Source organism: Etheostoma spectabile, chromosome 11 (assembly GCF_008692095.1).
Source record: "Etheostoma spectabile isolate EspeVRDwgs_2016 chromosome 11, UIUC_Espe_1.0, whole genome shotgun sequence".
NCBI classification, from domain to species: domain Eukaryota; kingdom Metazoa; phylum Chordata; class Actinopteri; order Perciformes; family Percidae; genus Etheostoma; species Etheostoma spectabile.
Window position 1 is genome coordinate 4,592,201 of NC_045743.1, and position 12,208 is coordinate 4,604,408.

Below are 12,208 nucleotides of genomic sequence, written 5' to 3' on the forward strand. Positions count from 1 at the left end.
ACTGCACATCGATTGCGTTTATATATCGTGGATTATGAATTGATTATATTTGATTCTATGGCTTCATTGAGGTTGGATCAATAGCAAAAGACACGGTAAACAATTAGGTAAACAAGTGCTTCCACATCAGGGGCGATGTATCTGTCAGTTTAAGCAGCACCTCATGGCTCACAATTTGTAGCTGTGAGTGCATGGCAGAGGTGCCACAGGCTAGTCATTAAAACAAATTATAACTGCCAATAAAACTGACAGTAGAGTCAATTAAGTTCGCAATACATTCCTGACCTGCACCCATTAAGCTTGTGTACACGTCAGTCATTCCCCGCAGGTACACACCAGCATGAGTAAGGTGCGAGCATACGGCCGCGAGAAGCGGTTCAACCTGCGAGGGCACGTAGGCTGCGAGGTTGTGCGGCTGCAGCAGGAGTAGTGTTGACAGTAACACACTCATGAGCAAGGTGATCCATCTTGGCGCTGCCATCCGGGAACCTCCCGTTCGGTAGGAGCCACTCTCGTGGGGGACAGCGATCTTGTCCACTTCTCGAAGCCTCAGCGAGTCCCACTTTTTAACGTCAAAATTGCGCACAAGGGGACCGACGTCCGTGTCTTTCCGAGAGGTCAGGGGAGTCTCCTTAAGGACCTTCAACTTCTCCCGAAACTCCTGCATCTGCTGCAGAAAGCACAGGGGGTCGACGATATTCTTGAAAGACTCCGCGATGCTGAGCGCCCGTCTGTGCTCCTCCATCGCTGCGCTCAGTTTGGCAATCTCCGGGTCGTATGCTTGCATCACCACCAGCTTCAGTGTTTCAAAATCCGAGAGGATCTCGTTCTTTTTGCATTCAATGGTACTGATAAGTTTGTCGAAATAGTCGGTTACCTTCTCTGCGTCCTTGGTCACTGACTGAAGCGCCTTTTTCTTACTGGCTTGTAGTGTCTCCAGGCAGGACAGGACATCTGCGCTCTGCCAGCTCTCCAACCCGCGAAGCAGCACCTCAAACGCCTCCTTCTCTCCTTCATACGCATCCTCCAAGGAGCAGAATTTATGCCCTTTGTGGTTATCTGTTGTTGCACAAAACCCACAAATTAGATTTAAATCCGTGGCGCAAAATATGTTTAGAGGCTGGCTATAGTGTTGTTTACAGATTGACAGTTTCGGCATAACCCTTATTTTGCTGTACTTCTCCACTATTCCGCGTAGAGAGTAGTTGATCTGCAGGCTGTTCGCGCCGTTGTGAGGCGTCTCTTTGCGGCATGTGGGGCATTTGAAAGGTGTTCTGTAAGCTGGACCTCGGTTCCCCTCCAAGAGTCCCTCCAAGCACTTCTTGCAAAAGCTGTGTGAGCACAGCAAAACCCGCGGGTCCTCGAAGAGTCCGCAGCAGATAGGGCACGTAAGTTCCTCTTCTAGCTGCTCCATGGTCTCCTGTAAACACATTATCCAGGCGTCAAATCTGAGCTTAATGGAAGTAAAGGCAAGCCAATAAATCAGCCCTTAATAATACAGGCTATACATACGCACCCACACTCAGAGGGATGCTGCCCTAACGCAGCACAGGGAACAAACTACACACACAAACGCTGCAGAATCGCAAAGGATACAGATTTTGCAGTCATGTCCCAGTTGTGCGTGGAGTGTGCCCGTCCTGAAAGTGAAACTGAATTGCATCGCTGTGCCCGCGTGAAAGGTTGGCACGAGCTCTGCCAAAGGCTCCGTTCGACCATAGCACGTTAAATAACATCGTGCTCTTTCTGTAAACCAGCTGGTGTTGGAAGAAACGTAAAAGCGCGTCGCAAAACAAGGTAAAAATCATAAATGACTTTATCGACTTAGACTATAACAGCAGCAAACTATTTTCCGCTAGCTTTGTTTTACAGAACAGCAGGGCAGTGGTTAGCTGAGTTGAGCACTGAATTATCGCCGCGTAACCAATCCAATGCGACAAATAATCGACAAACAGGGTTGGAGTTAGCGTTGCTCCTGATGGCAAGGGGAGTAGGGCTTTGACAGATTTTGCAAGCGCATAGTAACATGCAACTACTGGACCAAGAGAATCACTCACCAGCTGCTGAGACGCACAGTGCAACGCAATCATGGCGCTTGTTGCTGTGCAGACTTCGCCCTTTCCGGGAATAGAGTTAACCGTTTCGGCGGCGCACAGATCGTTTAAATACACCACTCTTCGTATTTGCTCACAGGTGAATCAGAGTGGGGACTATAAATGCCACTAACACGAACGCTACTGATGTTTCAAGTTTTTTTTGGGAGGTGTTTAATTGTGGAAATCGGGTGGTTTACGTTTTCGTTCCTGCTGGTTAATTTGCAGAGGATCCCTGCCAGGCGGGTGGGGGAGGGGCTGTTGCTATGCAAAACATTACAGCGTGAAAAACTGTCAACCAGTTTTTAGTTCCAGTCTGGCGTCACATGTTTTTACACTAACCCACTTCAGTTGCTCGTGCGGCTATACTTGTCAATATAGGACTATGCATCCGTACATATTTCACACGATAAAAAGGTGATGGCTCCCGGCTGCAACAATTGATATAAAAAGTGGCACATTAACTTGGCATCGACAAGAGGCTGATCGACCACTATCATACACCAGCAACATTACATCAGGATGTTTCAGCCTCTGAGATGTCCAGTTGTTATCACAAATTCAGCATTGGCCCAACAAACTTGACATTTTCTCACTTTCTTCTCACTTGTGGTTATGTAACATCGATACCCAATAGTTACTTAGTCACGTGTAGAAATTTTGACCTTGATTTTCTTCCCTTGTTTCCATGCCATCAGTAGCAACTGCCTATCTTAGCCGCTATGATTGGATACAGTTTGGTAGCCGGGGCTTATGTAGCTCCACACTCCGCCGCCGTGCGTCGCTGTTGTGTAAGTGGAGTCTGACGTTTTAACGCCGAGCGCTCGTTGGTCTGACGCAGAGCGACGTCTTTCTCTAGCGCTCTGGCTTGATGATGGCATGAGTGTGTTTCCGGATGTTGTTTAGCTAGCTAGTATCGGGAGCAAGAATGGCTGCGATGTTTGCGTGTTGTCTAGGCTGCTGCGGAGATGGCGGATCGGGGCATATTCCCCTTAAAGAAATGCCTACTGTTCAGTTAGATACTCACCACATGGGTAAGTAAGATCACAGCTGTTGTACAGACATGTTGAAGTCTACAAATGAGCAACTTCCGCTTTTAGCATTCTAGCTAACAGTTAGCCAACCGATAGCTGCCCGTAGTGTTGCAGCCTCTGTAGTTGAATGTGTTTCTAGTCGCATGGACTGGTTGCAGGTGTGTGTTATAACATTATCCTCCTTAACACACGTTCTTCAAGGTTATTATCTTTTTTTTAATACGGGGTGACTCGTGAAATTTGAACGCCTAGCTAGCTCGTGTAACGTTAAACTCAATAAATACACGGGCGACAGCTAACGTTATCTCATTTATTTCTCTTCTTTCTAGGCAAATAAAAAGTAACGTTATTCTGTTTTGAATAATGTTTTGTGTATTTTTTGTTCAATTATTAATACAAAAATATATAAAATGCACCAGTTGGTTCATTGATATCCATCCCATTTTATTCTTTTAATTTTTACTTTAATTTATTCAGTATTATTCTTAACCTTTTTATTATTATTTGTCCTCTGGTAAGACAAATAGACTCGTCTGTGCGGTGGGAATATGTGTTCTATTTTATATACTTTGTTTGGCCTATCTGGTTTATCTACACTTTTTCCATTATTTAAAAATCCAGTAAGTAGGTAGTATGTGAGGATTTTGCTGTTTTTACCTGACTTTTTGATTGAAAAATGGTTATTGGCTGGAAAAAAAGCCCTTTTGAAGTTGTCATCTTGTGAAAAATGACAAAGGAATAGTGATGGGCATTTTCTGACATGAAATACACCCAACAAGGTATTCATTAACAGCTGATTAATTGGCAGATTTATCAACATGAAAATTGTTGCTAAATTGATTGAAGATTGTTTTCACAGCAAGATGTATTATTGCCTCTCTTTTGCAGGCACAGATGTTGTCATTGTTAAGAGCGGCCGGAGGATATGTGGCACTGGAGGCTGTCTGGCCAACGCTCCTCTGCACCAGAACAAAAGTTATTTTGAGTTTAAGATCCAGTCCACTGGTAAGAGCTTGGCTTTCTGCTGCCTTTTTTTCTTTCCAGATAGATTGAGATTTTCTGGTGGATTCCTCTTGGACTTATTGATGCTGACACGCTGCATCCAGAGCATCTGTTTTTCGTAGCTACGCGGCTACACCGTCTTGTGACTGCATGATCACTAGTGGAATTGTGTACCCTTACAAAGACAGTATTTGACGCACAAGAAATTTGTTTTCTTACATATATGACAAAGTAACACTAGCCATATACTGGCATTCAATTGCAAATTTGCTATGCATACAAATCTTGCTTATTATTTTTTATTGCTGCAGGCCTTTGTCATAAATATAAATACATTTTAATCTTTGTGGTTAAAAGTGTTTTAAAAACCTTGTGTTCAGGTGTGTGGGGAATAGGTGTGGCTACGCAGAAAGTGAATCTTAATCAAGTGCCTATGGGCAGAGACACAAACAGCCTAGTCCTGAGGCATGATGGGTCTGTGTACCACAATAATGAAGAGAAGAATCGCCTACCTGCAAACAGCCTTCCTCAGGAGGGTGACATTGTGGTAAGTGCAAAATGTATTACTTTATTTTATCCTGAATTTAGGTTTTATGGCCTAATCTTTGGACGATTTAAGAGTTGCCAGTTGCTTGCAAAGCTTAAAAGAAACTTATTTTTCTCAGAATCAACATCTTGGTAAGCGTGTACTGACATAGACACTACAATTATTAATGAACTTGAGTCATATGAGCATGTCAGTCTGTTTTTATTCCAAAGATAAAGATTTGGCTTGTTGGGGCGACCTCTGACTTTGCTGCGTGCCATCCCCCATCTCTCTCCCACCTTTCCTGTCTATCCACTGTTACTATCTAATAAAGGGAAAAAATGCCCCAAAAAATAATCTTAGAAAAAGATTTGCCTTGTCTGACATGGGTGCACAAAGTTAATTTTCTATATCAGTTTATCAGTTTAATCTTTACACATGTTTAGCCATCTTTTCCTAAGGCTGTAGGTTTTGTGTAATAGAACTTAAATCAACCCTAAATCAACTAATTATCTGCTAACGACCTGACGGGGCAGGCTGGCCTGCAGGCCCAGTGAGACCCACAGCAGGATTTGGTATTGTTTTTGTTTTTTTTTCCAAAGCAGCTGGCTGACATCGTCTTAGTCACATTGTAATACTTGGTCTAATATGGGCCATACTGTATATCCTTTTGCTATTTGGCATCAGTTTATGAATCATAACAGATCTTCCATTATAACAAGACATGTATTGTTTAATTTTTTTTCTTTTTACAAACCATCATTCATGTCATTAAGGACTAACATCATTTAGTAAAATATGAAGTCAATAAGCACAGACGTTGAGTCTGAAAAAACATGGATTGCGGTTATTGGCTGGTGCAGCGAAAAAATTGTGTGGGTGCAACGCAAAACCCAGCGGGGTGGACAGAAGCTGTTTTAAAACTCATGTAGACTCTATTTATCACTGAAAGCAAGCATGTCATTATCTGCACAAAGCAGTAGTTGACATTGTACCCAACATAATAAGACAAATTTTGTTTTGTCCTTTTCCCAAACGCAAAATATAAATGCATTGAAACATTTTGTCTTGCTTTATTTCTCATTGTGCATATTTTATAACACTATACTGTATGTTCCTGCTGAAGAAGAGACCAAAACAGCTTAAAGATATCACTACTGGCACTTTGTGACTTTGTCGACCCCCTAAGTCCTTCACTGGCAGTACTGGAGACTTATTATATTATATTATATTATATTATATTATACTATATTATTATATTTAAGGCAGTTTCACCTTGAGTCAAATTCAGGTCAGCCAGTCTGTCAGTCAGTAAACTTAACTAACTTAGTGTTATCATCCCAGCCTAAATTGAGTGATTCTTGCTCATTTAGTACAAGCTCAGAAATGAAGGCCCTGTACTATAATAACACCGCTGAATCAAAATGTTTGCTGGCAGGGCCTGCAGGGTCATGGAGCATTGTGTAAAACCCACATTTACTTTATCACTGACTCCTGGAACAATGATCACGAAATACAAACTGACTGTTCAGCACTAACGTCTTTTTTTAGAACACAGGCCTTTATTGATGGTTTTTGACTGATTCAAGCTACTCACACACATTACAGTGCTATTTTAACTCTTTGGAAAAGAGTTTACCATGAAGGCCAGTCTTACGCTACTTTTCTGCTCAGTTAAGTGCATATTCATAACTTTAACTTGCTTTCAATCAGCAGAACCTCTATGTGCAGATGACTAATACAATGTTTTTGCACAGTCTAAAAAAAAGAAGGTAGCAACATTTTTAATCCACCAGAAAATATTTTCAAAGGTTTTCCTGCTCCTCTTGACGTGTGCTGAAAAAGAGTTTAATTCAATTCAGTTTTATTTATAGTATCAATTCATAACAAAGGTTCTCTAGACACTTGACAGATGGAGTAGGTCTAGACCACACTATAATTTACAAGGACCCAACAATTCTAGTAATTCCCCCCAAGAGCAAGCATTTAGTGTGAAAGTGGCGCCTATATTTTAAATAGACTGCAGATACAAACTTTGAATAGCCAAGTTACACATATGAAGGTTGCTTATTGATAATTAAAACCTGTGTAAATGTGCAATCATGTTCACATGCAGACAATTTAAGATTAATTCCAGTTTTGTTTTGTGTTCCTCAGGGCATCACATATGACCATGTGGAGCTGAACTTATATCTGAATGGAAAGAACATGCATTGTCCTGCCTCAGGGATCCGAGGCACTGTATACCCTGTAGTTTATGGTAAGTTTATTTGTTGGCTTGATAGGCTGACCTTGTTACCAAGGCTTGTTACCAAAGCTTGTTAATCTCGGGATCATTTTATTTTGACAACTGTTCCAATTGTAACAATTTATGTAAACATTTGTTGTCGAACTGCTTCCTCAGAAATGGCACTTACAATTTTATTCCACTAGAGGGCTGTATTTGTGCTTTTTTTTACATTACTCATTTTGGGCTCTTGTACTTAAATGTGTTTTGTTTTTTGTGTGCATATTTGACCATAAACTGATTCTACACATCCAAGTGTGAGTTATAAGGTCTAATTAAAACAAAGTCTTTTGCAGGAAGGGACAGCCTTGTCACGGAGATTTAGGACATGCAGGTTTTATTCTGGTCAAAGGGGGATTTCATTGACTAGCTTTTCCTATCGGGTTGGTGTTAAACTAATCAGTGAAATCAACTGACCACTTTATGTTGGAAAGAAAACATGTAAGCTTTTTTTTTTTTTTATTTAAAGTTTTCACCAAATTAGTTCCAGGAGCTGAAGTGTCACAGTAGCATAGTTATTAGATCCAAAAGAGGAATGACCAAACTAAGGATTGCATTCTTATATTGTAATTTTCAACAATATCCAATTGGTTTTAGCTCCTTTTACAGTGGATGTTTCAGAGTTTCCATTGGTGGGAACCACTTTCTTTTTTTAAACAGCTCCTTTAGAAAGTTGTGACATGTACAGGAAATGACTTGATTTTGAGATGAGTGGTTAGGAAAGAGATCTAATATTCAAACATCACCTCTGCTGTAACCACACCTAAGATGGACAGGCGGTAAACAAAACAGGGTCACAGTAGGATGCTGTGTGTTGGCTTTGGAAAGTGATTGCTCTGGAGAAATTGTTACTTCTCTACCTAAGAACCGATTTCATTTGCATTTGAATGCATTTGACCTAATTTCTGCAGAGCAAATACATTTTGCAGAATAAATAAGACAAAGTGCTGGAATATTTGCTTGTTCATCATATTATTACCCCAGGGGAAGATATGACATTAATTCAATTGCATTTTACTTTACCAATATCACAAGGGCTTCCCAGGGAGTCCTGGGTACATTACATGTAACTGAGAAATATAATTAACTAAATTGAGTTTTGTAAATATTTACGATGTGGCTAAGCATCACACATTTGATGTATCGTAACCAAAATAACATCCATCTTGGTTTTGAATATCTGACATAATGTACATGCATTAACTTTAAAAGAAATACTGAAACAGAGATATGAACAATACATGAGATGTCAACATTTTTGTGAAAACTTTTTTTTTTTTTTACCTTACTGTATTTTTTACCTTATCTTCTTATTGTATACTGCTAATCTATACAATCCCTATCCCTTCTTTTGTTCCAGTGGATGACAGCGCCATCTTAGACTGCCAGTTTAGTGACTTCTATCACACAGCTCCACAAGGATTTGAGAAGATCCTCTTTGAGCAACAAATCTTCTAAAGGAGCCCTTTTGCCTCTGCCCCTCTTTACTTTGTCACCCTCCCCTATATCTCATAGCAGCCTTTGTGACACTACAGTTTAACCTTGATTGGATAATATTATGTGTGGCTTGAATGCCTTATGTTTTGCTATTACTCTGTTTCTCTACTGATGCTCTGGATTGCTGTCTGACTATCCTTAAAGGAGTGGGGATTTCTGATCATTTGTCGGCTATTAATATGCTGATGTTTAACTATCAAATCATTACCTTGTGTTAGTGGTAATCACCCAGTGTTAACTGAAACACTTTAAATTGCTGCTTACGTTGTCAATCTGTTTGTAGATGCCAGACAGTGGATGTAATGGTAAAATGTTCCCATTATTCAGGATCAGAAGCCATGTTTGATTGACATTGCTATTTATTTACGTTTCTGATTATGTAATCTCCAGCGGTGTAGTCTATGTGATACTCAGATATACGCAGTATACCCGCTAAGAAAGTTCCAGGATTTCCTTATACCCACTTAAAAATGCGCAATGACACGCAACAACATACTTTCCGTTATATTTTTGATATATGTTTAATTATCATCTGTGTTTTTCTTCTGCACGTATGCTATATAAAGGTATTTTCACTGTAAATTGATTGAATCAGAATACAGGAAATTAAGTCGTTAATGCTCAAAATGTCCCTGGGGGAGGACACCCAGACCCCTAACCAATATACAGCACAGTATTCCCACTAAAATACATTAGACTACACCACTGGTAATCTCCTAAATGCCGGCATACTGACATCTCAGCATACACCCTATATTTATTTGTATTTATTTAAGTCAAAAATCAAGTAATGTGTCTCTTTGGTGTGTAAATGTTTTTTGGCCAGCAAGAGTTTGTGAATGAAAGGATCAGCTGCCAATACTTAAACATCATTCAACATTATATCATTCACTTTAATGTTGCCTTCTTTAAAAATACAATTGAAAGCGGGGATATTGCAACACTTTATTCATGTCACTGCTTCAATTTGAGTTGACACAGAGATGCTTTAGAATAAACCAGTGCACATTCAAGGGGACAGCCAGGTTGACTTCACACTGAGGTGAAGGTTCTGGAAATTGTTTCTTAAATGGCTAACACTAACATATATACTAAATTTCTTCAATGAACTGCCCTTTAGCTTCCTCATACTGTTCTTTCCTGGTGTATTTATTCTTAATATCCAAATATTACCAGAGCTGGTGCTGGCTGTCTCTGATTAGAGATGAATGTCAATCTGTTGTGTTGCATTGCATATCTGCTGCTGAAGTGTGACCTAAAATGTTTCAAACTCTTGTCTTGATGATTGTTTGCACTAATGATGTTATTGTACAAGCAAATCCAAATATTGTTGATTCATTAAATATTTGTGTCTGAAAGCAGACTTTTGTCAGAGAATCATCTTCACTGTTATATGCGTAAAAATAACGATTAAGCAGCTTTGATAGATCGATCCAGTCTGTTGTGGCCAAATAGTCAAAGAGGATTTTATTATTACTGCGTTGATGAAGCCGGGTAGCCCAGGCTTCAATCTGCCGTCACTTCAAGGAGTTATAGGTCTGGAACCCACTCAACTATTAGGCAAGACCCTTACTTTAATAGCATTCACACGCCAGGCGTCCATGCTTACGCAAGTCCTATCCCCTGACCAGTCGGCTATCCTAACCTTAAAGGTCCCATGACATGGTGCTTTTTGGATGCTTTTATATAGGCCTTAGTGGTCCCTTAATACTGTATCTGAAGTCTCTTTCCCAAAATTCAGCCTTAGTGCAGAATTACAGCCACTAGAGCCAATCCCACAATGAGCTTTCCTTAGCGCCATTTCTGTGTCTGTAGCTGTTGAGGAGGGGGGGGGCCTTGACCAACTGCCACTTTGCTCGTTTGAAAGCCATGATGTCTCTCTCTTTCTCATGGGCGGGCCAAATTCTCTGAGCAGAGAAAGGGGAGGTAACCTTGCTCCTTATGATTTCCGTCCATTCCAAACCAAAAAAAAACAATCAATCGTTCTGCTTCATAGGGCGGGACTTGCCTAGAAGTTGCATGAGATCCATAATAACACCTCCAGGACCCTGAAGCGGCCAGGTAAGAATTGTGGCCAATTCCTCCCACCCCGGACACTCGCTGACACAGACGCTTTCGTAGATAATTAAAGGTTCTGGGGAAAGCCTGGTCTGATTAGAAGAGACGGTATTCATCACACTTTGGATGGAGCCACTCTCATAGTCTATTATCTGTCATGAATCATGACAACCCAAGGTTTGGTACGGCATTGAAAAAAATTACTAATGACCTAACTGCTTCAGACAAAGGACTTGTCTTACTAGATCTTAGTGCTGCATTCGGCCCTATTGACCATAGCATCCTGTTACAGAAAGTGGAAAATTTAGTTGTCATTAAAGGAATTAAGCTGTTTATCTGATCAATCTCAATTTGTTAATGTTAATGATGAATCCTCCAGGCACACTTAGGTTAGCCATGGCGTTCCACAAGGCCCAGTGCTTGGACCAATTATGTTCACCTTATATATGCTTCATCAAGGCAATATTATTAGGAAACACTAACTTAACTTTCACTGTTATGCGTATGACACCCAATTATCCAAGCCAGAAAAAAAACAGTTAGCTAAACTTTAAGCATGCATTAACATCTGGGATGACCTACAATTTTCCGATGTTAAACTCAAGGTTATTGGGCTGGGCCCTAAACTTCTCCGAACCTTATTATCTAAAGAGATAGCTACTCTGGATGACAATGCCCTGGTCTCAAGCACTACTGTCAGAAATCTAGGAGTTATTTTTGATTAGGATAAATCCTTTAACGCCCACTTAAAACAAACTTTAAAGAACAGCCTTTTTCACCTTTGTAACTTTGCCAAAATTAGACACATCCTGTCTCAAAACAATGCTTAAAAACTAGTCCATGCATTTGTTACTTCCAGGCTGGACTATTCCTTACTATCAGGTTGCTCAAATAAGTCCCTTATGGCTCTCTAGTTGATAAAGAAGGCTGCAGCAGTTGCTTTGACAAGAACTAAGAAAATAGATCATATTTCTACTGTTTTAGCTTCTCTGCATTGGTATCCTGTAAAATCTAGGATTGAATTTAAAATCCTTCTCCTGACCTATCAAGCTCTAAATGATCAAGCACCATCATATCTTAAAAAGCTCATGTGTCCCTCTAGAGCACTGCACTCCCAGAATGCAGAGTTACTTGTGGTTCTTAGAGTCTTTAAGAGTAGAATGGGAGCAAGAGCCTTTTCAGGTTCTTCTACTGTGGAACCATCTCCCAGTCTGGGTTCGGGGGGGGGGCAAACACCATCACCACCTTTAAGAGTAAACTTTAAACTCTCCTCTTTGATAAAGCTTAATGAGGAGTGAGGAGTTGCAGCGTTTGCCTAGACCGGTGGGGGAGGGTGTGTAGCCACAGTCATGGCGTGCCCCCTCCCTATCTCTACTTCTCTGCAGCTCTTAGCTATGCTGTTATAGTTTTAGACTGCCGGGGGACTTCATTTGACACACTGAGCTCCTCTCTCTTTTTTTTTTTTCATCTGTGGGTAAATGATTGTTACAAACCTAGCTCTGGGGAACTTGTTCCCTGGAGCCCTTATGTTTTCTTGCCCCGCAGTTTTCCCTGGATTTGGCTGACACCTAAATGGTTGCAGCCGTGGTCCTGCTAGGCGCCCTGCTACACCCTTTTATGCTCTGCCGTGCCCTGATATGCCCTGCTATGGCGCACAGTGCCCTGCAATGTCCAGCTACGCCCTGCTACGTCATACTATGTCATGCTACAC

At 40.8% G+C, this 12,208-nt stretch overlaps 2 protein-coding genes across 3 annotated transcripts; one reads left to right on the plus strand and one right to left on the minus strand.

Moving 5' to 3' along the window:
* Positions 1 to 2: 2 nt before the first annotated feature.
* On the minus strand, positions 3 to 2,388 carry trim13 (tripartite motif containing 13). 2 transcript variants are annotated; one of them, XM_032529225.1, is made up of 2 exons: positions 2,058 to 2,388; positions 3 to 1,420 (listed from the first exon to the last, which is right to left on the minus strand). In XM_032529225.1, the coding sequence occupies exons 1-2, from the start codon at positions 2,088 to 2,090 to the stop codon at positions 218 to 220; spliced, it is 1,236 nt and encodes a 411-aa protein (XP_032385116.1). In that variant the 5' UTR covers positions 2,091 to 2,388; the 3' UTR covers positions 3 to 217. The 2 variants fall into 2 exon arrangements, with proteins under 2 accessions (XP_032385116.1, XP_032385117.1); XM_032529226.1 differs by lacking the exon at positions 2,058 to 2,388 and adding an exon at positions 1,517 to 2,048.
* A 598-nt stretch (positions 2,389 to 2,986) lies between these two features.
* spryd7b (SPRY domain containing 7b) lies at positions 2,987 to 9,133 on the plus strand. The gene is made up of 5 exons (XM_032529291.1): positions 2,987 to 3,127; positions 4,016 to 4,132; positions 4,510 to 4,676; positions 6,813 to 6,915; positions 8,303 to 9,133. The coding sequence occupies exons 1-5, from the start codon at positions 3,022 to 3,024 to the stop codon at positions 8,398 to 8,400; spliced, it is 591 nt and encodes a 196-aa protein (XP_032385182.1). The 5' UTR covers positions 2,987 to 3,021; the 3' UTR covers positions 8,401 to 9,133.
* The last annotated feature ends 3,075 nt before the right edge of the window (positions 9,134 to 12,208 follow it).

Excerpts from the sequence above, each read along its gene's own strand:
- trim13 (XM_032529225.1), bottom strand. The coding sequence starts at position 2,090 with ATGATTGCGTTGCACTGTGCGTCTCAGCAGCTG. Across the intron at positions 1,421-2,057 it reads ACTGTGCGTCTCAGCAGCTG|GAGACCATGGAGCAGCTAGA; the intron begins GTGAGTGATTCT and ends ATGTGTTTACAG.
- spryd7b (XM_032529291.1), top strand. The coding sequence starts at position 3,022 with ATGGCTGCGATGTTTGCGTGTTGTCTAGGCTGCTGCGGAGATGGCGGA. Across the intron at positions 3,128-4,015 it reads GTTAGATACTCACCACATGG|GCACAGATGTTGTCATTGTT; the intron begins GTAAGTAAGATC and ends TCTCTTTTGCAG. Across the intron at positions 4,677-6,812 it reads CTCAGGAGGGTGACATTGTG|GGCATCACATATGACCATGT; the intron begins GTAAGTGCAAAA and ends TGTGTTCCTCAG.